Below are 24,775 nucleotides of genomic sequence, written 5' to 3'. Positions count from 1 at the left end.
ACATTATTATTCTTAATACAGTTTCATGGCACTCTACCAAGTACATCACATAAGCCCCATCCCGCTGAGAAAGGCCCCAGTCCAGACCTCAAGCCCCAGTCTGGACTCTGAAGAATTTGAAACGGACTAGCAGGGTCTCTCTGTCTTCACTGGCTCTTGTGCCGACGGCTGAGCCAGGAGAAGACAAACGTGGGGCGGCGAGGGGCAGCGTCGGGCTGAGATGAAGAGGGAGCAGGACTGGGCTCTGGCTCAGTCTATGGCAGACAACAGAGAGTCAAACACACACTAGAGGGAAGTCTGAGTCAAGTCCCAAGTCAAAGACAGGAAAGTCCAAGACAAGTCCCAAGTCAGTGGCCCACAAGTCCAGGTTGAGTCCCAATTGTTAATTCAAGTCAAGTCTTAAAGTCCTCAAAATAGTGATTCAAGTCTGACTCGAGTTGAAGTCACAACTTACACATCCTCACCTCTGGTAATTTGTATACTGAAATGACAAATTCTGATTCTGATATACTTTGGAAGGACTTGTTCCTTTAAAACAAATTTTGTAACTCCGCACTATGTTACTACTCGACTAATATTATTTGGATACAAACTGTGAATAGTGGCTACATCTTGCCTTTTTTACTCTCTTAAATGTGTAGACTTGAAAAGGCATACTTTTTCATTCTGACATTTGAAACTGAGAAAAGAACAATACACAAAATTCATTGACATTAAAATTCAGAATAAAAACATTTAAAATTTAAAATCTGATTACACTAATGATCTGTATGACAATTCACAGTAGCACCTTATTCATTTTATACAAGAAAAATATGCTGCAATGTGACAAATCCACTCCTTGGTCTGTGGTAATGAATCGCTCCCGTCGGCTCCTGTTTGCACCTGTTTGCACCTGTTTGCACCTACCCTGTACTGTGTTTAGTCTGCTGCTGTTGTTGTTGTTTGTTGTTGTTGTTTGTGTTACAAATGTGAAGTTCTTGAAGTGCCAGTGTTTGTGATATTACTTTTTGTATTTTAATGTGGGACAGGTACGACAGATGGATATTACCTACTTATGTACTGTAAAAAAAAATCCATGAGCAGTATTTTTTTTTTAACTCATCATGCAACCAGAAGGTGTCAGTGCAGAGAAAAGCATGCATGCTGGTAAATGTTTATAAATACTTCTTCTTAGACAGTGATGCAGACACCTTGGTGTACATGGACATGCAGCAGTGACAGTTGAAAGCTCCTATAATGTGGCTTTATACCTGGACATGCAGCAGTGACAGTTGAAAGCTCCTATAATGTGGCTTTATACCTGGACATGCAGCAGTGACCGTGCACAGCTTCTGTGCTGTGGGCTTATATGAGAATGTAGCGGCCGATGTAGATCCAAAACCTCTGCAGGATGACCAGAAAGGCCAGCAAGTAGAAGAGTAGAGTGACCGCCTGAACGGAAGGAGGAAGGGAGGAGGGTGGATAGGTGAGGGCAAGATGGAGACAGAGAGACAGAGAGAGACAGGAAATGGTGAGGCATGGTATAACATGATGAAAATCCATATAAAATTATATAGAAATGTGACTCATCAAAAGCTATTTTGTTTTAATTTAGCAGCTTGTGAGAGAAAGCAAGGTGTCAGCTTCATTTTTACCATAGATAATAATAATAATAAATGAATAATTAATGAACAAGCCTTTTAAAGTGCTACATTGTAGTCATTATTCATTATTTCTCATATGCAGTTGTGGTAAGTTACTTTTATAGAGCTGCTCTTAGGACAGACTGACAAAAAAAATCCATCCGTCACTCACCCTATATATAGATATTGTAATTTGAATGGTCGGAATTAGCTAATCGTGAAATATAAATTCATCAGCAAACACAAAATTTCATATCTTTTTCTATAACAGTTGCTAACCCTGTAGTTTATATCAGCACAAACATGTTCTGAAATGTATGTGATTCTTGGATTAGTTGGTCATTTCAGATTTCAGTCTTCTCTTGAACAAAATGTCACTATTAAATATGAATTACAAATCTAAACACAATCCTTGTCAGAAAAAAAGAAGCCCCAACTCACTCACAAAACCAAATCAATTGTTGATGCACTTTGAATGACATATTGTTGTAGAAAAGGTTCAACTTTGATTTATTAGAACTTTTATCTGGGGTCACCTCAGTGTCCGTTATTATTCCCTCAGGTGCCCTTTCTTTGTCAACTAACCTCATTACTGTTGACAGGAGTGGGCAGTATGGGTGTAGGATCCGCCCTATGCCCTGGGACACAATGACTGTCCTTTGGGTGAAATATGAACTTGTTACTCACTGGTTACAGGGTGATTGCACCACTGTCCTCCCTGTATCATTTACTCTACTATGTCACTTTTTTTTGTGGAGAGTCCATCACCTGGTTGTCTCCATGGTGTTGTTACTGCTTTGCTTCAAATGTACGTAACTGAAAAACCCTACCTAAACACTAAACCATACCCTTATTACTGTGAGCAGGGTCGCCTCTCCACAGATCTGACTTGTAACTTTTCCCTGATGGTGTCACCTCTCCATGGAGATATTTTAGTTTTCTGTGAAGCAATGGCCCCTCCCCGAACCGCCACCTTAACATGGTGGAGGGGTTTGAGCACCCGAATGATCCTGGGAGCTATGTTGTCGGGGGCTTCATGCCCCTGGTAGGGTCACCCATGGCAAACAGGTCCTCGAAGACGGGTCTGACTAAGAGCGGTTCAGAAGCCCATCATGAATAGAGAAACAACGAGGCCAGTTACGTCGCCCGGACTGGCGTTACCGGGGCCCCACCCCGGAGCCAGGCCTGGGGTGGGTGCTCGGCAGCGAGCGCCTGGTGGCCGGGCCTTTCCCCACGGGGCCCGGTCGGGCCCAGCCCGAAGGAACGACGTGGGGCCGTCCTCCCGTGGACCCACCACCTGCGGGAGGAGTCATGAAGGGTGGGTGCGGAGAGATCCGGGCGGCGGTTGAAGGCGGGGACCTCGACGACCGAGACTAGCTCTGGGGACGTGGAATGTCACCTCGCTGGGGAGGAAGGAGCCTGAGCTTGTGCGGGAGGTTGAGCGTTACCGGCTAGATATAGTCGGCCTCACCTCCACGCACAGCTTGGGCTCTGGAACCCAACTTCTTGAGAGGGGTTGGACTCTCCATTTCTCTGGCGTTGCCTGCGGGGAGCGGCGGCGAGCTGGTGTGGGCTTGCTCATTGCCCCACAGCTCAGCCGCTGCGTGTTGGGGTTCACGCCGGTGAACGAGAGGGTCGCGTCCCTGTGCCTTCGGGTCGGGGACAGGTCTCTCACTGTTGTGTCGGCCTACGGGCCAAACAGCAGTGCGGAGTACCCGGCCTTCTTGGAGTCCCTGGGAGGGGTACTAGACAGTGCACCAACCGGGGACTCCGTTGTTCTCCTGGGGGACTTCAACGCCCATGTGGGTAACGACAGTGACACTTGGAGGGGCGTGATTGGGAGGAACGGCCTCCCCGATCTGAACCCGAGCGGTGTTTTGTTATTGGACTTCTGTGCTAGTCACAGCTTGTCCATAACAAACACCATGTTCGAGCACAAGGGTGTCCATCGGTGCACGTGGCACCAGGACACTCTAGGTCGGAGGTCGATGATCGACTTTGTTGTTGTGTCATCTGACCTCCGACCGCGTGTCTTGGACACTCGGGTGAAGAGAGGGGCTGAGCTGTCAACTGATCACCACCTGGTGGTGAGTTGGATCCGCTGGCGGAGGAGGAAGCCGGACAGACCTGGCAGGCCCAAGCGCATTGTGAGGGTCTGCTGGGAACGTCTGGCGGAGCCCTCTGTCAGGGGGGTCTTCAACTCCCACCTCCGGGAGAGCTTCTCCCTGATCCCGGGGGAGGTTGGAGACATGGACTCCGAGTGGGCCATGTTCTCCACCTCTATTGTCGATGCGGCTGCTCATAGCTGTGGTCGTAAGGTCTGCGGTGCTTGTCGCGGCGGCAATCCCCGAACCTGGTCGTGGACACCGGAAGTAAGGGATGCCGTCAAGCTGAAGAAGGAGTCCTATCGAGCCCTGTTGGCTCGTGGGACTCCTGAGGCAGCTGATGAGTACCGGCGGGCCAAGCGTGCCGCGGCTCGGGCAGTCACAGAGGCAAAAACTCGGGGTTGGGAGAAACTGGGGACCCAGAGGCGGACTCGTCCATCACCCTGGCTGAAGTCACTGAGGTGGTTGGCAAGCTCCTCGGTGGCAAGGCTCCGGGGGTGGACGAGATCCGTCCTGAGTACCTCAAGTCTCTGGATGTTGTGGGGCTGTCTTGGCTGACACGTCTCTGCAACATCGCGTGGCGGTCGGGGACAGTACCTGTGGAATGGCAGACCGGGGTGGTGGTCCCTCTGTATAAGAAGGGGGACCGGAGGGTCTGTTCCAATTATAGGGGAATCACACTCCTCAGCCTTCCCGGTAAGGTCTATTCCAGGGTACTGGAGAGGAGAATCCGACCGATAGTCGAACCTCGGATTCAGGAGGAGCAGTGTGGTTTTCGTCCTGGTCGTGGAACACTGGACCAGCTCTATACTCTCCATCGGGTCCTCGAGGGCTCATGGGAGTATGCCCAACCAGTCCACATGTGTTTTGTGGATCTGGAGAAGGCATTCGACCGTGTCCCTCGTGGTGTCCTTTGGGGGGTGCTCTGGGAGTATGGGGTCCGGGGCTCTTTGCTAAGGGCTGTCCGGTCCCTGTATGACCGGAGCAGGAGCTGTGTTCGCATTGCCGGCAGTAAGTCAGACCTGTTCCCGGTGCATGTTGGGCTCCGCCAGGGCTGCCCTTTGTCACCGGTTCTGTTCATTATATTTATGGACAGAATTTCTAGGTGCAGCCAGGGGCCGGAGGGGGCCTGGTTTGGGAACCACAGGATTTCATCTCTGCTGTTTGCAGACGATGTTGTCCTGATGGCTTCTTCGAGCCAGGACCTGCAGCAGGCACTGGGGCGGTTTGCAGCCGAGTGTGAAGCGGCTGGGATGAGAATCAGCTCCTCCAAATCCGAGGCCATGGTTCTCGACCGGAAAAAGGTGGTTTGCTCTCTCCGGGTGGGTGGTGAGTCTCTGCCCCAAGTGGAGGAGTTCAAGTATCTCGGGGTCTTGTTCACAAGTGAGGGAAGGATGGAGTGGGAGATTGACAGGCGGATCGGTGCAGCGTCTGCAGTGATGCGGTCGCTGTATCAGTCCGTTGTGGTAAAGAAGGAGCTGAGCCCAAAGGCGAAGCTCTCGATTTACCGGTCAATCTACGTTCCTACCCTCACCTATGGTTATGAGCTCTGGGTAATGACCGAAAGGACAAGATCGCGGATACAAGCGGCTGAAATGGGCTTCCTCCGCAGAGTGGCCGGGCGCACCCTTAGGGATAGGGTGAGGAGCTTGGTCACACGGGAGGAGCTCGGAGTAGAGCCGCTGCTCCTACACGTTGAGAGGAACCAGCTTAGGTGGCTCGGGCATCTGCTCAGGATGCCTCCTGGACGCCTCCCTAGGGAGGTGTTCTGGGCATGTCCCACCGGGAGGAGACCCCGGGGAAGACCCAGGACACGCTGGAGGGACTATGTCTCTCGGCTGGCCTGGGAACGCCTTGGGGTCCCACCGGAGGAGCTGGAGGACGTGTCCGGGGTGAGGGAAGTCTGGGAGTCCCTGCTTAGACTGCTGCCCCCGCGACCCGGCCCCGGATAAGCGGAAGAAAATGGATGGATGGATGGATGGTGAAGCAATGGAAGACAACATATATATAACAATAAGCATGATAACAATAAGCCTGGATCAAAACAACAAGCTTTTTTTTTAATGACGCAACAAAACTCGCACAATCAAGTGAAAAAAATGTCATCCAGCAAAAAAGTGAAAAGATGTGATGAACGGCATATTGAGGTGTAGCCAGCAGAAACAGGCAATGAAGAAGATGGAAAGTTTTACCTGTACCGCTACACTCCCTCTTAATCCTGGCTCCAATGCTTGTCCAGTACTCTCTAGCGCCCCCTGCTGGCTCCTTATAGTATCTTCAATAATGCTTGCAACTTCTTCTGTTACATTTTCTTTGTCGAATTCACTTCCAATTTGTATTTCCGAAATTCCATCAATCAGTTCGTCATTATCACTGTCAGAACTTAAAATATGGTCATCTGAAATTTGTTGATTTTCATTTTCATTGAACTCTGTGGTTTTATTTTGCGAACGGCTTTTCTCCATTGGTAATTCATTTGTATCATCTTGAGAGGTGCCACCATCAATAATTTCCTCAACATTTTCATTCATAGCTTGTGGTAAACATTCCAAATCTTGCAAATCCTCAGTTTCATTATTAGACAATTTCACATCTTGGCTATCCAATCGTAGATGAGGTATTTCTGGAGCATAGCTAGCTTCTTCTTGCTGGACAATTTGATCTTGCAAATCCTCAATTTTGTTATCAAATTCCAATTTTGGTTGAACTAGTTTTATTTCACTTTGATTTGACAGTTGTAGAGATGTATTTTCTACATCTTGGCTCTCCAATCGTGGACAAGGTATTTCTGGAGCATTGGTAGCTTCTTCTTGCTGGACAGTTTGATCTTGAATCATTCTTCCCCAGTTGTCATGTCTGTACCATCCAAGATAAAGCAGTGTGTCTGTCTCTTCATCTAAAGTGGATTTGGCATGCTCCATCTTTCCTCCATCTTGTTTGACCATCTCTGACTCTTGGTGTGGCATTGTTTTGCTGTCATCAGACCCTGCAGTGACTTCCTTTAAGTGATTAGTAAAGGAAGACAGTCAAATGAATAGACAAAGGTTTGGACCCACAAGAAACAATGGCACTGTGCCAACAAAAACACAAAAAGTACCAACAAAAACACTTTAAAACTCGAGGTTATAACTATTCATTGTGTGTAATGTATGTATGTAATGCAAGTAATGTCTGTCTGTCTAATCTATCTGCAGGTTAAGGCACTGGCAACCCAGGTTCAGTTGTGTTATGTTATGTATAATTTCAATGATTTACCTGGTTAAATGAAAGTATACATACATACATACATACATACATAGATAGATACATACATACATACGTACGTACGTACGTACGTACATACATACATACATACATACATACATACATACATACATACATACATACATACATACATACATACATACATACATAGGACTTTTCATTGTGGGTTGATTACATACTGATTCCTAGTTCAATTGTTTTATTCCTATTCCTAGTTTCCTAGTTCATCTTTTCACAAAAGATGTGTCCTTCAGGTGAAGTGAACCAAAAACCACAATGTCCTTGAGTGTATGTATGCATGTGTATGTATGTATGTAAGAGTGTAAGAGTGTATGTATGTGTATGTATGTGTATGTGTGTGTATGTGTGTGTATGTATATATGTGTGTAATATGTATGTGTATGTGTGTGTATGTATGTATATGTACTGTACCTGTAGTGTTGAGTGTATGTGTGTGTATATATGTATGTATATGTACTGTACCTGTAGTGTTGAGTGTATGTGTATGTATGCATATGTAGTGTACCTGTAGTGTTGAGTGTATGTGTATGTATGTATATGTACTGTAACTGTAGTGTTGAGTGTATGTGTATGTATGTATATGTACTGTACCTGTAGTGTTGAGTGTATGTGTATGTATGTATATGTACTGTACCTGTAGTGTTGTCATGCCGTCCTCCTTCACCACTTCAGCAGACACAGGTCTTACTGCTGGTCTCTGGTACGTCTCCTCTCGGCTCTCCTCCCTCTGGGTCTGGGTCTGAACCGACTCTGCTCCTCTGTGCCTCAGCTCTGTCCCCTCCATGTCCCCCCTGTCCACCATGTCCTCCCTATCCCCATTGTCCACTCTGTCCACTCTGTCCTGCTGCAGCTGTGTCCCTTCTCTGTCCCCTTGCTCACTGTCCCGTACCAGGTGTGGCTCAGGCAGGGAGCTCACTGGACAGTCTTTTACAGTTTGAGAGGGGGACTCGATGTACTGTGTAGGTGTGTCCTCTGTGTCTTCTATGTCCACTGTGTCCTCTGTCTCTGATTCAGATTCAAGCTCTTCTGGGACGTCCTCTTTAACAGGTGAAATACAAAAATGGGGTGTTATTTTTTTTAAACAAATTTGCATACTACATCCTATTGAGGGCTTTAGACTGCAGAGCATATGCTAGATTTCTGAATGTCTCTCCTAACTCTTCAACCCGTTTCACTTGTACATGTCCAACATTAAAAACCACTGGGCAAAAATAGCACGGAATTGATTGGTTAAAGATACTTTGAAAAACAGGTCTCACCCTGGCGACATCACCTGCTTGTCTCCATGGAAAAAGATATGTTTAATGCACTGCTATGGTATGTATATATATATATATATATATATATATATATATATATATATATATATATATATATATATATATATATATATATATATATATATATATATATATATATATATATATATATATATATATATATATATATATATATATATATATATCACCATCTTTCTGAAAGGGGGGTGTGATTCACAGGTGAATCAGCCTGTTAGGCACATGCATATTTCGTCCATATCAAAACAAATATGGCTGCTCACATGGCAAAAAGAAAGGAAAAAAATATCACAAGGGATTGAAAAACAGTGCGGATTTCTGCAGAATCAATCAGGGAAGCACAAAACTCTTATTGTTAATCTGAAGGGAGAGAAATGTCATTGGTCCTTCATTTCACATGCGTCACTGAAATAAAACAAATCTGATTGGACGATTATGTTTGGTTCAGGTTTGAGACATGACAAAGAGCGAGCTGATCAGGCTGATATGCCTTTGAATGAAAAATACAGAGAGATATCATCTGGACCTGCCAGGCAAATGGAACATTCCAGGCAAAGCAATACCATGAAGACAAGGAGTGTGGCAGACCTTCCACCAGAAAAGTTACATGCAGCATCTTTAATGTGTTTTTAAAAATAATATTAAGACACTTGCAACAAGGCAAAGTATGATTTTAAGCACAAAACTTAGTGAATAGAAGTGATGCCCATGTTTAAGGTGTCATATATTTTTAAGATTAAACGTGCTTATTTGTTTTTAACTTATGTTGCTGTAAACACTTCCTGGTAGTGGTCAATATACAGTCAAGTCACACATGTGCTGGTTATTTTTAGCTCTGGACATGGAAACAGCTCTAAGAAATGAAAACCTGCATTGGACTATAAGTATAATGTTGCATGTTGTGGAGAATAGACACACACTGCTCATTTCTCCTGTCACATGTCCTCTATATAAACTTACATTTTCAGTCAAAAATTTTGTTTTTCAAAAAAAAAAACTGTTTGTTTTTCAAAAGTTTTCTTTTTGTGTACTACATTCCATGTGTTAATAGTAATAAAATATTTTGCAAAAAGTATGTCCAAACCTGGTTTCTTACTGTAGTAGTAAGTTATAATTAAAAAGATACAAATGGCAAAATATCAAGGCAAAAGTGTTAAATTGGGACTAAACACCTAAACCCCGCCCACAACCACATTTCAAACAGAGCTTTTAAACTGGACAGTACCTGGAGGACTAAAGGGGAGAGTGAGGGGGCGAGGGGCGGGGTCTGGACATATGAGGAACAGTGTGATTGGTTTAACAGGTGTCCACACTTCAAACTCCAAACCTGCAGCAAGATTTTTGTAACTGGAAGCACCTGGTTGCTATGTAATCAGGGCAGTGCTGTGTGATGTCATGTAGTACCTGAAATTGCACCCATTTTTTACGTTTCTGACCACAAAGCTATAAATTGACCTAGTTTGCACTAAAATAGCCAAAAAATATAATAAGAAATGCTTATAAAGCACCATATACACAGTTTAGTAGCAAAAAAAAAAAAGATTAAGTGTTCAGTTCAAAAATAGTAATATGTCTCCGTTAAGCCTACTCTGTGTGTTGTTACCTCTGGGGAAGTCTAAGCTGAGCAGGGCCCTGTACTGTCGGCTGAAGTTATATTGGTAATGGCTCAGGTTTTCATCGTCTGGGTCCAATGTCTCTGAGGGGCACGAGGCGGCTGCGCTGAGCAACCTGAACACAGGAAGTTTACATGGACAACAGAAGCACTTAAGGTTCGTTCAGAAAGAAACAGATTATTTATCTAGAATGTCTGCTGATACTCACTTGTCTATGATTTCTTTGGAGCTCTGATTGGAAACAGAGAGAATAAAGCATTATTTCACAGTGTATTGCTGCTATTAAAGTACCATCGTGTAACTTTGGAAGTGGTACATCACCTGCATCATTACATGGAAACAGAAAGTTAAAACATTCTTTATGCAGAAAGATAAGTTATACTATACTGTGGGAGATTATAGCCAAAGGAATATGGAAAATATGGAAACAAGGAGGAGGCCCTGTAAGCCTGTTCACAGTAAGGATGCATGTTTTTTGTTTTTGTTTTACCTATCTAAAAGTTACATGGTGGGGCTTTAACAGTGCAAATGGCAAGAAAAGTAATAACAATCTTGAGTTAGATTCGGTTACAAAAAAAACAACAAAATACTAAAACATTTGAACCACTTTTTAACTGTATACATCATTAGATGATCCAAAAGTAGGGATGTAAACTACACTGGCAATGTGATACCATTAACAACAGTTTAAAAATAAATATACAGTGTGTTGAATGTAAGATGAGGTCTTGGTCCTGCTGTAATGCACTGTTGAAGAGAGAACTACACTGACCATGATGCTTTTCTTCATTTCATATTGCTGCAGCCAACATGAAGAAGAACAAGAACTAACAGGAAGACATTGAAGAAAAAGTTATATTTCTTGATATTTTATTTTAATAATATTTCATCTGTATTACTGCTTAAAATTTTTGTTTAAGCTTTATTCTCATTAAAAATGTGTATTAATCTGGACTGCTTTGATGGTTTTTCCAGTGAAACCCACTTTAACCTCCTGAGACCATGTGTCCTCATCTGTGGACAACATACTTTGGGTTTTTTTAGGCCACAGTGCAAATTTTTAGAAGAACAGCAACAAGAACATGTTCAAATTTGAATATTTTTAAGAGAATATTTATTTATTTTTATTTATTTGTATTTGTATTTTATTTTTTAATTTTATTTTTAATTTATTTATTTAAATTTTTATTGTATTTTAATGTATTTTTTATTTTTTATTTTATTTGTATTTATTTCTATTTTATTTTTTAATTTTATTTTTAATGTACTTATTTTTTAATTTTATTATTTTATTTTTTTTATTTTATCTTTTGTTGTATTTTAATGTTTGTTTTTGTTTTTTTTTATTTGTATTTTTATTTAAAGTCACATGTCTTCCTGCTCCTGTCAGCAGCACAAATGAGACACATTGTTCCTAGAGGCACAATTGTTTCTCATTTAGTTTTTTACACAAAATGTATGTGTTCAAGCACTTAATAGTTTTTGCAAATAAAGTCCTGCAAGAGCTCAGGTCTCAAGAGGATAACACATGTCTTTGGTACCTGTACAAATGCCACAGAGTCGGTGTCCTCCATGCAAGCCTGGGCCCTCTCCAGCAGCTTACTGTTAGCAGAGACTGTATCTCCATAGCGCCTGAGGAGAGCTTTGACTCGGCCCGTCTTCTCCTCCTCCTCTGCACTGACCACCTCTGTCATAGACTACACACACAGGACATTTACATGGGTCTGATAACAGCAGGCTCGCTCCATACAGTTACACCAGCGACTACTGTATCATGTTTGTTTACCTTTCGTCTCTCCTCCAGAATGGAATTGATGTGCTCAAACTTGTCAGTGACAGTCTGCCTCTGTACCCTGTATGCTTCCTGTCAGACATGGACACAGATCATTGCAACAAACTGCAGGCAGAATACAGAATCGCAAACCTTTTCAATAACCACATATTCATTTGAAATTTTTCTTTTTTGCCAACTGCCTTTCCTCTATCAACAAGCTATATATACTATGACTGGAGAACTGTGTCTATGGGCAATATGGCAGAAATATCTAATAGCAGATACATTATGAAGTGCCTAAGCAGTAATCCACTTAAAACATGCAGAACAGGCAAAAATCCCAAAGTTCTTACCTCTAAGTCGATGAACATCTGGTTAAGTTCATCGATCACAGTCTGTATTTTAGTCCTGTGCTCTGCCAAAGAGTCCAGCCCTTCTTTGAGCTCATCCTGAAGCACACCGTCACCAACAGACTGAGGTTAGTTTGGCTTATTAAACATGAGTCAGGTAGCTTTATTTTATGCTGGTGCACCTTCTGCTGCTGGTAGACCTGTGTGAGAGGAGCCACTTTGCAGGACTGGTGGGCTCCAAACACCTTGCACAGGGAGCAGGTGGGCACATGGCAGCTCAGGCAGTAGATGTTCACCTTCTCCCCCTCATGGTCTGTACACGTGGCCTGGGCTGGTTCAGGAGGAGGGAGGGGCGGGGGAGGGGGCAAGCTGGACCAGAGAAAAAATGGTGTGTGATGATTCTATCTCTTCATTCTAGATTCTGTCACAAACTATAAGGAAGTGTGGTGACATGGGCATGTTTATCTTGAGAGATTTGATTGTTTTGATTCCACGGTTGTCATGGTTGTCGTTGGATGCTCTTGCGGCTGACAGGATGCACACAGAGCAGTTTTTAAACATCTTTATTACATTTTTAACGAAGAATTGCAGCATGCGCAGTTCAAAGGAGAGAAGTTAAGAACTACTGAATTGTATGATTTGAGCTGTTTGTTTTTCCTGCTATGCTAACCAGTTAGCTCTGAAATTATACTGACTTTTTACAACAATGCAACAGACTTTCTACACTAAATATGGCAGAAGACATTCCAGAGGGACGGTCTTGTCTCATCACAGACTGAAACAATAGAACAGAGAGAGGCTGAGAAGAGGCTTTCCTGTTGTGTGTCCAGTGTTCACCTGGCTCCCCCTAGAGGCTGCTGTGATGCTACAGAACACAGATGAGGGACATTTTTGTCCTGAGGGCTGTTACACACCTCAAACTGCCCTGACACTGGATCTGATGAACCTACCTGCTGAGCTGCACTTTGTGTATTATATTATTATTGTATTTTACTGCTCTATGTGCTTAAATTGGGACAAAAAAAGTTATATTGATTGACAGTTTTGACCTCAGTAATGTGTAATACTTTTTTGTACATATTAATGTGCATACACTACGATAGACGATTTGATGTACATATGTCAGTAATCTATTTGGGTAAAAACAAAATAGATATTTAGATCATTTTAATTATATTATATTAGATTATAGATTATTAGATGATTAGATTATTGTTATTAGTTAGATATAAAGTAATATATATGGAGTATATTTTGAAGGGTATGTCAAGTAATAAAGCTTTTAAGTTGCATTACAAATACATATATCAAAAATATGGAATGCATATTGATTGAATAAAGTTTCTTAGGGACATCACATATACATATATATCTTTTGATACTGAAATCATATAAGTTTTGAATATTATTATGTAGTCACCATTTTTATACTGAATTTATATATTCTTTGAATGTTGTATCTTTTTGGAGGTTGTCTAACAAGCACCATACTAAAAGTTGAATACCATCTACTAACACTGAAATTAGGTTAAAGGTAAAACGTGAATTATGGGAGACAGTTGGTCCCTTGCAGAAACTCCTTTAACCGAGTTAAGGCAACATTGTAGGAGGTGAATCATGTCGCCTGACAGCCATGATGTTTATACTAGAGTGGAACATCTTGTGATAATACTGAAACTATGCTAAAAGCAATATTGTGTGATATGAATTGGGGAAGGCTGTTGGGGTGTGTAGACGCTCCTTTACAGGGTGGTCGATTGAAACTCAAGGCCGGAAAAATAGACTGGTGCAGCCCGGAGAGATGAGCGAGGCCGGAGGGAGGAACCTGGGCGACAACCTACTCAACATAATATTTGCATATTCATGTTTCATGTTACATTTTTATGTTACGGGGCCAGGGAAAAAGCAGACAGACCGCCTGCTGCACACACGAGGGATAGATCATATGACCCCGGGTCCTGTATTAGATTGTAACTGTGAGGGGAATAAACTTTTAAGATTTGAACTGATCGAATCCAGTCGTCATTTTGATAGAACACGCCCAACAATTTATTGACAGGTAAGTAAGTGTGCTATAGGTACCTGATGGCGACGCTCTTGCAGACCTCCTGCTTGTACACGTCGATGATGTTCTCCACCAGCAGGTTCCTCTGGAGCCCGTACACTCCATGTCTGTCCAGAACCACCTCGTGTCTGCAGGAGGGACAGCGGAAACGCCCACTGCTCACCAGCATGGAGGTCCTTGCCTGGAACAGGGATGGCTGCACTCACACACGGACAGAGAGAAAGATCAGGTGTAGTTAATTTAAATTTAACACAGATAAAAACATTTAAAATTATATTTTAAACAAAAGCAAGGGTTTCCCAGGAGAAATCTCTTGGGGTCAGAATTGGCCATGTTGCAAGGCTTGTTTTCCACACATAGATGTCAGTGAATGCAAAATACATATCTAACCATCATGGACTCTGAAGACGTTTAATAAGGTAAAAATGTTAGTTCTGCTTTCATTTTTTTACATCCAGCTCTTCTGTTATTGTGCTTCTTGTTGCTAGTTACAATGAAATGGATATCATTTTTATGAATAGTTACATGGCTGACATAGTGCAGACTGATCTCAAGCCTAAACCCACAATACTCATGCAAGGATATATTTTATTACAATAATAAAGCATTTGTATTATGCACAATTCATTCACGCCGCACCTTGTTTAGACTGACCAAAGTGAGTATCAGCCTGTGCCATCTGCCCTGCCAACCACCAATCACACACCACATTTATACCTAGGTAAAATGGGGTGTGTGTCTTGCCCATGGACACAACAGCAGCACACACTGGTCAAAAGTTGGATAGAACTGCTGCACTTTGGGTTTTAGAAAATTTGTCTGCAGACAAGTATCACTATTTCCCAGTCTGTTTTCAGCGCTCAGCAGCTGCATTCTGATGTTTTAATGCTTCTGATTTGAAGTGAGCCAGAAAGAATGTGTAAAATGTCCCTGAGTGAGGTCAGACTGAGACCGTCCTGGAGGAGCAGAGGTCTTTGGAATGTCCAAGGATTAGGCCTGGTATAAACAAAACTGTCTCAACTCTGAAGAGCTGAGGCCGTAACAGGCATTGCTTAAAATAAACAAATCAAAGTTTGTGTTGAATCATACTCAGCAATTGATTAAAGGTCTTTTCTTTTAGGGATGTGTATTTAGTCAAAAGTCAGGCTGTCCTGTGCATCAATGGAATGGCATGGTGCTGGCAGATACAAGGAGGACTTATGCTTGTACAAGGTAATGTCCTGAAATAGTGAACAGTAATAACCTCAGCTGCTGCAGAGCTAGAGTGGACCAGAGCGGGTGTCCTACAGGAGCTGAGGAGGAACAAACACCTTCTCCTTGGTTCGGACTAAAAATGTGCATGTAAACAGTGGCTCTGGAGTTAACACACTGTAACAAACAGGCCTGTGTACTAATAAAATTGTGTGTAAATAGAATGCAAGAAAACACTACATAGTTCTGTTCATAATTCTATCAGAGGTGGGTGGAGTAGCAAATATTTGTAATGTGTTTGTAACTTTACCTTAAAATGATATTACTCAAGCAGAAATAAAAAAGTGTTCTCCCAAATAATTGTGTGTACTGTGTTTGGACGTATAATGTTCAAATAATTTCATATTGTCAACATAAAGCAGTTGTCACCAAAATTGAAGAGTACTGTTACTTTAAACTATATAACACACAAGTAGACGTAAATCAATGGTGTCAGAAGTACAATTTAATCAAAATGTTAATTAAGTAAACTGAGTACCCAGCCACCTGTGATTTTTTATAAATATGACACTTACATAAATGGTTACAGAGTTGAAACGGAGTGAACACTCTGTAACCCCAGGGTCAAAGGTCATGCACATTGCTCTGAGGAGACTGTATTAGTTTCAGTTCAGATGTGGGGGTGCGCTGCTACACGTGTGAACACAAATACCTCCACACTACAATGTTACTTACTGTGTACTTGTGATTAATTAGCTTAACTTTTAGTCATAAAGCCAAAGTAATTTAAATATCATTAGAGGTTAGCAGTACTCAGGTGCAAGTAAATGTGTTTAAGTAAGCTCACATTTTGTTGAGTAACATTTGTACTTACTACTCAAAGTAGTTTTCAGTCATATATTTACTCCAACAGTACTCTTACTTGTTTAAAATGATTTGAACATTTGGCATTGCATCTAGACAGTTACTCTTACAATTACTTAGTATTACTGAGTATTATTTCTCCACATGAGTTTTTTCTCAAATTTCTTGGGCCACTACTTTGTACTTGTATGTGATTCAGATGCACACACTTCTGAATATCATGTGTAATGACGCTGGTACAATATATTGGAAAATGATTGTTATTGCAATAATAGTTATCATATATAACTAGTACACCACTTGAACAATAAAGGATTTAGGTTTTGTTTAGTTTTGTTTATTTTTTAATGTGTTATTATTATTATTATTATTATTATTATTATTATTATTATTATTATTATTATTATTATTATTATTATTATTATTATTATTATTATTATTATTATTATTTTATGTATTTATTTATTTTTGACAGAACCTAAAATTAAACTATGTTGGGGGTTAAAATCTGTCCAATAGATAATATCAGTCTTGTTAGAAACAGTTGGTCTGGACTGTGGACTGTGCAGCATTGTCCCTCTGAACAATGGCAGTAAATATAGGTCAGAGATACTTGTCATGTTAATGATGAAACCAGATGGACATGTGCTGGTCCAGCTTTAGACCCAGATAATCCACTGCCCCACTGCACTTGGGACGGGGGCTTTGGGGGCAGCATGTGGGGGTGCAGTTCTGGGTAACTGAAAAGGGGTCAAACAAACATTGCACTATTGATTCTGTAGATAAAAGAAAAGCAGCTTGATCATCCCTTTTTTATGGATTACTTTGTTACTTTATTCTTCTTATAGACATAGTTGTTGTTGCCAATCTGCCAATAGTCTTGCTGATCAAATCATGTTGTGAGTGAGTGACAGGTGGATTTAACCAATCACAATGAAAAGCATACTCTCAGAAACAGCATGTTGCTTTATTTACTTTTAAAGGCTGGATTGATCCGCTCCACCCACTTCTGCCTCTAAATGCCACTAAATTGTGCTTCTGTTGTGGTGGCATAATCCCATTCATATCAATAGAGAATTTGAGAAAGGTTTTGCAGCTAAAATATGATATAAAGTAGGTTGATTTGTATAAAATAAAATGAAAGTGTACAAGTCAACATTGCACTGATTCTCTAGGAGGCTGTAAAGCGGCTTTGTAATCTGTGTAGAACTTATTTGCATATACAAATAATACAAATGGTGATGGTGGCTTCTGGAAAAAGGTGAATAAAAGATACTAAGAAAACATAAATTGCAATGAAATCGAGTCCTGCCTCTAAGAAAATCGTGATATCATTATGTTTCTGGTGTATCATCTACATGTTACAGTAGGTCGGTTGTTAGTACCTGGTAGAGCTCATTGGCACACTTGCGGCAGAGGTTGTGCTGACACGGTAGGATGACCACAGGCTTGTTGAAGATCTCCAGGCAGATGGGACAAATGAGCTGCTTCTCCAGAGAGGCCAGGGCCGCCTCCCTCTCAGCTCCTGCTCCGCTCTGAAGACAGCTCAGGTCTGCAGACAACGACATGGCTCCAGACGACTGCTACTGTCACACCTGAGCAAACATGGAAATAAATATGGATCAAATACCTCTTTTTTCTGTATTCTGTATTGATACTTTGCAGCTGATGTCATCAACATTCCCTGGGGGTGTAAAGCTAACTGTAGGCACTACTCTGTCCGAAGTTTTGTTAATCAAGTTAGACTTTAATGTGACTTTAATCTTTGTTTTAACACAATAGGAACATAAATAACTACTCACAAGCTCCTGAAACTGTGTTGTTTAAACCCATTTTGTATTTTTTCTTGAGATTTCAGATGGTCTTTGCCAGTGTTTGCTAACGTGTGCATTGTGTCACCATCGGAACTGCTGAACATTCCACAATAGGCATAAATGCAGTATATCCCCAGCGTGATGTCATGTTATTCTCCAAGGTGGGACATGGCAGGATTGTATTTACATTGTATTTTCATAAGAAATATCTAAAACACTAATTCACAAATACCAAACCTGATCATTTGTATTAGTGGCTAGACCCAAGGACTGAACAAAGGACGTCAACAAAAATCTACATTTGAACGTTATGAATATGAGCTGCCACCCGTCTGTATTAAATGTTCTTGGCCTATAGACTGTTGTGATGTCATATGAAACCAAGCAATACATATTTTCTTACAAAATTTGATACTCTGAAAAGTGGAAGATAGGTGGATTTAATAATCGTAAGTAGAAAATCACAAAAATTACAGTTAAGTAGTGCAATGTCTTTTGCAGAGAACTAAATGTCCCCGTGTCTCCATGGCGTCTTATTCTGTGTAAAAGCTGCTAACAATGTAGTTTAGGCCTCTACAAACATGTTCTGAAACACATGGGATTCTTGGATTAGTTTAGCAGTTCAGATTTCAGTTTTATCTCATTCCTAGACAATATAAAAATCTGCACTTTTGACCATTTAAAAAATTGCATGTATGTAATAAAATGTTAAGTTGAAACAGGCAATGAATATGTTAACAAAGATCTATATTAGTAGTCATAACCAAAATGCTAATTATTTACTCACCTTGAATCCAATAGGCTCTTTAAGTCTTCTAAAAATGATACTGACTTTTCAATTGTCTATTATATGGGAAATGTTTCCTCTCCCTGGTTAAAAACAGCTTAGTTGCAAAAGTCTGTAAAATATTTGCAATATTTCAAAATCAAAATTGAAAAATGAATTGAAATGTTCTTCTCTGGTTCTTCAACCTATTATCAAACATCTTTCATTGCACATAATAGCCACACAAAAATCAACTTTCAGGAATTTGTGCAATTCAGTTGCTGAGTAAGGCTTGCAGAGTTGTTGACCAGATCAGAAGTCAAGTGTGCGTCAGTCCGATGTGGAAACTCCCTTTACCAACTCCAAGCATCAGATGTCAGCTTAAGTAAGACCTGTCTTCAATGCTCAGGGTCCATTTCAAAAAACGCGGCCGACAATTGAAACGAGCATAAATATCCAGTCATTTGCTTCAATTCAATACATATATGACACTGAACCAAAAATGAATATGAAACCATTTGTCGTCGAAGTTCAGTTATTTTAAGTGGTACTGGACAAGGTTGCCTAATTAGTCTTCTGATGTTCTGTTTCTAGCTTCCTTTTCCATATATTGTGTTTGAAAAAAATGTCTTCATGTTTGTTCGCAACGTTTCCCCATTCAGTGCAGCCCTGTGTTAAAGAAAGAGAGAAGAGGGAAGAGGGAGTAGAGGAATAGAGCGAGGCTTCAATTTACAATGGTTCAGGTTTCAGTTTTCTATCTCTCTTACTCACACAGTCTATATGAGGAGGGGGTAGAGGGGTGGATGGGGGGTGGTATGTGGACATATTAAGACTCTGCTCTTTCTATGGTTACAGCCCCGTTCACCCCTAGCCAACAACCAACCCGGGACAAGTTTGATTTATAGTATTAAGAAAGACTATCAACAAGAGATCAAAGATAATTTAGATATTGCTAGGTTTAGACAGCAGATTTGTACCGTATGTATTCTTAGTAGGAGGCTACTGGAACTGAAGGGTTTATGGTTCATGTAGTTCCTAGTACTTTTGTAGCTACTGTACTGTTGTAAGTAATGCAAGTCTGTACTGAGGAAGCACATGATGTATTTAACAGTAATGTACTAGGCAATAATTGTGAATAGATACCACAGCTTTAAGACCAACTACTGCACTTCCCAACAGACTCTTGCCCACAGCAGTAGCAGTTGTTAAATCAAAGACTCTGATTGGACTTTATATTGATTTACTATATCTAATGTTGCACTGAATTGTGGTGGCTGTGCTTACATCAATTCTGTCATATCACCTCTCATGCTTGTATTAAATGGTCTATGCATTTATTTTAACTATATTTTTGGGGAAATTCACTTATTCGCATTATTTTACTCAAGACATTCATCCATCCATCCATCCATCCATTTTCTTCCGCTTATCCGGGGCCGGGTCGTGGGGGCAGCAGTCTAAGCAGGGACTCCCGGACTTCCCTCACCCCAGACACATCTTCCAGCTCCTCCGGTGGGACCCCAAGGTGTTTCCAGGCCAGCTGAGGGACATAGTCCTTCCAGCGTGTCCTGGGTCTTCCCTGGGGCCTCCTCCCGGTGGGACATGCCCAGAACATCTCCCTAGGGAGGCATCCAGGAGGCATCCTAAGCAGATGCCCGAGCCACCTCAACTGGTTCCTCTCGACGTGTAGGAGCAGCGGCTCTACTCCGAGCTCCTCCCGTGTGACAGAGCCCCTCACCCTATCCCTAAGGGTGCGCCCGGCCACCCTACGGAGGAAACCCATTTCAGCCGCTTGTATCCGTGACCTTGTCCTTTCGGTCATTACCCAGAGCTCATGACCATAGGTGAGGGTAGGAACGTAGATTGACCGGTAAATCGAGAGCTTTGCTCAAGACATGTTTAGTTTTATTTACATTGATTACACTAGCTAAAACGTTTGCTTTTGAGCATATACCCTTTTGAGCATATCAGACCCAGGAAGGCAGCAGGACCAGACGGCATCAGCTCCAGGCTCCTTAAGTCCTGTGCAGACTGCAACTGTGTGGAGTTATGGAGCATGTCTTCAACATGAGCCTAAAGCTGAGGGTGGTACCTCAACTCTGGAAGACCTCCTGTGTGGTACCGGTGCCCAAGACGCCACAAGCCAAGGAGCTCAGCAGCTTCAGGCCGGTGGCTCTAACATCTCACCTGATGAAGACACTGGAGGGACTGGTCCTTGGCCACCTCCGCTCTACCGTGAGCTCAGCGATGGACCCGCTGCAGTTTGCGTACCGGCCTGGCATTGGAGTGGAGGACGCCGTCATCTACCTGCTGCACCGCTCACTGTCTCACTTGGAGAACCCCGGCAGCACTGTGAGGATTCTCTTCTTTGACTTCTCCAGTGCTTTCAACACCATCCAGCCACTGCTCCTGAGGGACAAGCTGGAGACCGCCGGGGTGGACTGTGACCTGGCAGACTGGATCCTGGACTATCTCACAAACCGGCCCCAGTTTGTGAGAGCCAAGAACTGCGTGTCTGATCTCATGACCTGTAGTGTGGGGGCGCCCCAGGGCACTGTCCTCGCACCCTTTCTTTTCAACCTTTACACTGCAGACTTCAGACACAACACAGACAGCTGCGTCCTGCAGAAATTCTCTGATGACTCTGCCATCATTGGCCTCATCAAGGATGATGATGATGTGGAGTACAGAGGACTAACACAGGACTTTGTGGAGTGGTGTCAGCAGAACCACCTCATCATTAATGCAGGGAAGACCAAGGAGATGGCGGTGGACTTCCGCAGATGCCACTCTACTGCCCCCTCAGTGAACATTCAGGGAAGGGACATTGAGAGAGTGGACTCATACAAGTACCTGGGTGTTCATCTGAACAACAAACTGGACTGGACTCACAACACAGATGCACTGTACAAGAAGGGCCAGAGCAGGCTCTATCTCCTGAGGAGACTCAGGTCTTTTGGAGTGAGAGGGCCACTCCTGAAGACCTTCTATGACTCTGTGGTGGCATCAGCCATCCTGTACGGTGGAGCAGCAGCATCACAGAGAGGGAGAGGAAGAAGCTGGACAAGGTCATCAAGAAGTCCAGCTCCGTCCTGGGCTGTCCTCTGGACTCAGTACAGGAGGTGGGGGACAGGAGGGTCCTGGCTAAGGTCATTTCTATGCTGGTCTATGAGTCTCACCCCCTGCAGGACGGTCTGTCTGCCCTGGAGAGCAGCTTCAGTGACAGACTGATTCACCCTCACTGTGTGAAGGAGAGGTTTCGCAGGTCTTTCCTTCCTGCTGCTGTCAGACTGTACAATGAACACTGTTAACACTGAACATGTGTCATTCATCCATACCTATATGCAATACTTAAGTCACTTTACGAAGATGTTATATTAGAGTCTATTTTTAGTTTATTTTTAAGTATATTTTTAAAAATTATTTTAAACTATTTATCTATTATCTTGTGTTGTGGAAAAATTACAGTTCTAGATGAAAAGTAATCCATTTACGAAGCTCAGTGAGTTTTGCAATACAGGAAAAAAGGTTTATTGTTTGTTACAGCAGATACAGACAGGACAGGGCCCAGGCCTGTCCTGGCCACAGACCGGTAGCCTCCCGGCCTCTCCCCCATTTCCCCTCTCCCTCTAAGTCCAAGTCTCAACCAACCACCCAACCACCCACCAGCCACCCTGAGCATCTGAGCTCTGACTATTTTATACCAGAATGACAATGCTACATACATTTCAAAGCAGAGTGACTTTTGTTTCACACCCATATGATAATGAACTTTCACACTTAGACAGGTAGAACAACAGCGAGTTTCTTGTGGGATGGAGACAGAGCTTCACACATGTTAATGTCTGGTCTGGGTCTGGCAGACTGACACAGATCAAATGCTTTTTAAATACACAACATGACTATACTTAAATTTCTATCACATTTGTTTTATTGCATGTACCATTTTCCTTCTGTTCTTTAACTGTGTGGTGCAATACTGGAATTTCCCCACTGTGGGACTAATAAAGGCATATCTTATCTTATCTTATCTTATCTCTTATCTTACCACCAGTGAGTTACTAATCTCTGATATAAGGGATCATTTACCATATTTTAAATATTTTTCTTGGGTGGAAACAAAGAAAAACTGTGGAAAAGCAATGTGACTTTGACAGAGGAAATGTTAATTACCCAATTAGGAACTATTGGTACAAGACTGGAGTGGGACATTCACAACAATATATAACACACACTGTCCTGTCATAGTAAAGAAAAATGCAGTGAAAAGTAAATTGTATGTCCATGACCCAATGAAGAACAGTACAGTCTGAAATGTGACGTAACTGAGGTGTTAAGAGCCACGAAGAAAAATATAGTAGGTAGTCACTAAATATAGTAGGTAGAGTATAGTAGGTAGGATATAGTAAGTAGTAAATATAGTAGGTAGTAAATATAGAAGGTAGTAAATATAGTAGGTAGTAAATATAGTAGGTAGTAAATATAGTAGGTAGTAAATATAGAAGGTAGTAAATATAGTAGGTAGTATATATAGTAGGTAGGGTATAGTAGGTAGTAAATATAGTAGGTAGGGTATAGTAGGTCATATAGTAGATGGGGTATAGTAGGTCATAAATATTGTAGGTGGGGTATAGTAGGTAGTAAATATTGTAGATAGCAAGTATAGTAGGTAGTAAATATAGTAGGTAGGGTATAGTAGGCAGTAAATATAGTAGGTAGTAAATATAGTAGGTAGAAAATATAGTAGGTAGAGTATAGTAGGTAGTAAATATAGTAGGTAGTAAATATAGAAGGAAGTAAATATAGTAGGTAGTAAATATAGTAGGTAGTAAATATAGTAGGTAGCAAATATAGGTGGTAGTAAATATAGTAGGTAGTAAATACAGTAGGTAGGGTATAGTAGGTAGTAAATATAGTAGGTAGTAAATATAGTAGGTAGCAAATATAGTAGGTAGACTATAGTAGGTAGTAAATATAGAAGGAAGTAAATATAGTAGGTAGTAAATATAGTAGGTAGCAAATATAGGTGGTAGTAAATATAGTAGGTAGTAAATACAGTAGATAGTAAATACAGTAGGTAGGGTATAGTAGGTAGTAAATATAGAAGGTAGTAAATAGAGTAGGTAGGTATAGTAGGTAGTAAATATAGAAGGTAGTAAATAGAGTAGGTAGGGTATAGTAGGTCACAATAAAAGTCCACTGACTATAATAATAATATTGATATGATTGTACTTAAAGAGACAATCCAGAGCATATTAAACCCCCTCACTTATATTTTAAATCTCTCCTTCAAGTATTTTATATTTCAACCAAAATGAAAATAGCCTAAGTAATATGAATATACAAAAAAAGATGACAAACATACATCTCTATACAAACTACAGGCAGATCTCTCTCCTACTCCAGTTCTCCAAGATGCTTGAAAAACTATTTAATAAAAGGCTAGAAAATGTTATTGAAAAGTATAAAATAATGAATGATATGTCTTCAAGACACAAAGCTTCAGTTCCCTGGCACTTATTTAGGCAGTGGCACAAAAATGTGCAGCTGATATTTTCATCAACTTGAAGAAAGAATTTGATACCTTAAATCACTCTATACTGTAAAAACTTTTGTAAATGTGCATGAATAATACAGAAATTGAAAAGGTAATAGAGATTAAATTTCTTGTAACTGTAGATGAGAAACTCAGATGGAAACAACACATTTGATACAAAACATCACAGCTAAGAGCATTTCAATGATAAACAAACCTAAGCAGTGTTTGGAGACTAATTCACTCCGTACACTTTATTGTGCCCGAATATAACCACGTTACATATTGAAATATGGGGCAATCTTCAAAACTGCATTAAAGTCAGTGCTTCAGAATCAAGCATTAAGGGTCATTCACAAAGTTGAATATGTGGAGCACACCAGCTCTCTATTGTTGCATTCTAAATGACCAATACTTAATTATCTTGTCCAATATTTCACAGCCCAACTCATGTATAGAGCAAATAATAGTGTACTGCCTGGCAATTAT

At 41.5% G+C, this 24,775-nt stretch overlaps 1 protein-coding gene across 1 annotated transcript; it reads right to left on the bottom strand.

Annotated features, from left to right (window-relative positions):
* Positions 1-192: 192 nt before the first annotated feature.
* LOC117373865 (uncharacterized) lies at positions 193-18,855 on the bottom strand. The gene is made up of 13 exons (XM_055222901.1): positions 18,772-18,855; positions 17,556-17,765; positions 14,133-14,311; positions 12,233-12,419; positions 12,054-12,149; positions 11,713-11,790; positions 11,468-11,623; positions 10,135-10,157; positions 9,917-10,041; positions 7,650-8,053; positions 5,923-6,729; positions 1,304-1,434; positions 193-254 (listed from the first exon to the last, which is right to left on the bottom strand). Exons 2-12 carry the CDS (start codon positions 17,736-17,738, stop codon positions 1,348-1,350), a joined length of 2,325 nt encoding a protein of 774 aa, XP_055078876.1. The 5' UTR covers positions 17,739-17,765; positions 18,772-18,855; the 3' UTR covers positions 193-254; positions 1,304-1,347.
* Positions 18,856-24,775: the final 5,920 nt, after the last annotated feature.

This window comes from Periophthalmus magnuspinnatus, chromosome 7 (genome assembly GCF_009829125.3).
Source record: "Periophthalmus magnuspinnatus isolate fPerMag1 chromosome 7, fPerMag1.2.pri, whole genome shotgun sequence".
In the NCBI taxonomy this organism is placed as follows: Eukaryota; Metazoa; Chordata; class Actinopteri; order Gobiiformes; family Gobiidae; genus Periophthalmus; species Periophthalmus magnuspinnatus.
The sequence above is the reverse complement of the archived record's forward strand: the minus strand, read 5'-3'. Positions and strand labels throughout refer to the sequence as shown.

Coding starts and splice junctions, on each gene's coding strand:
- LOC117373865 (XM_055222901.1), bottom strand. CDS start 17,738: ATGTCGTTGTCTGCAGACCTGAGCTGTCTTCAGAGCGGAGCAGGAGCT. Junction 10,158..11,467: donor ACTCTGTGGCATTTGTACAG/GTACCAAAGACA, acceptor GTTTCCAATCAG/AGCTCCAAAGAAATCATAGA. Junction 10,042..10,134: donor TCCAAAGAAATCATAGACAA/GTGAGTATCAGC, acceptor TCCTGTGTTCAG/GTTGCTCAGCGCAGCCGCCT.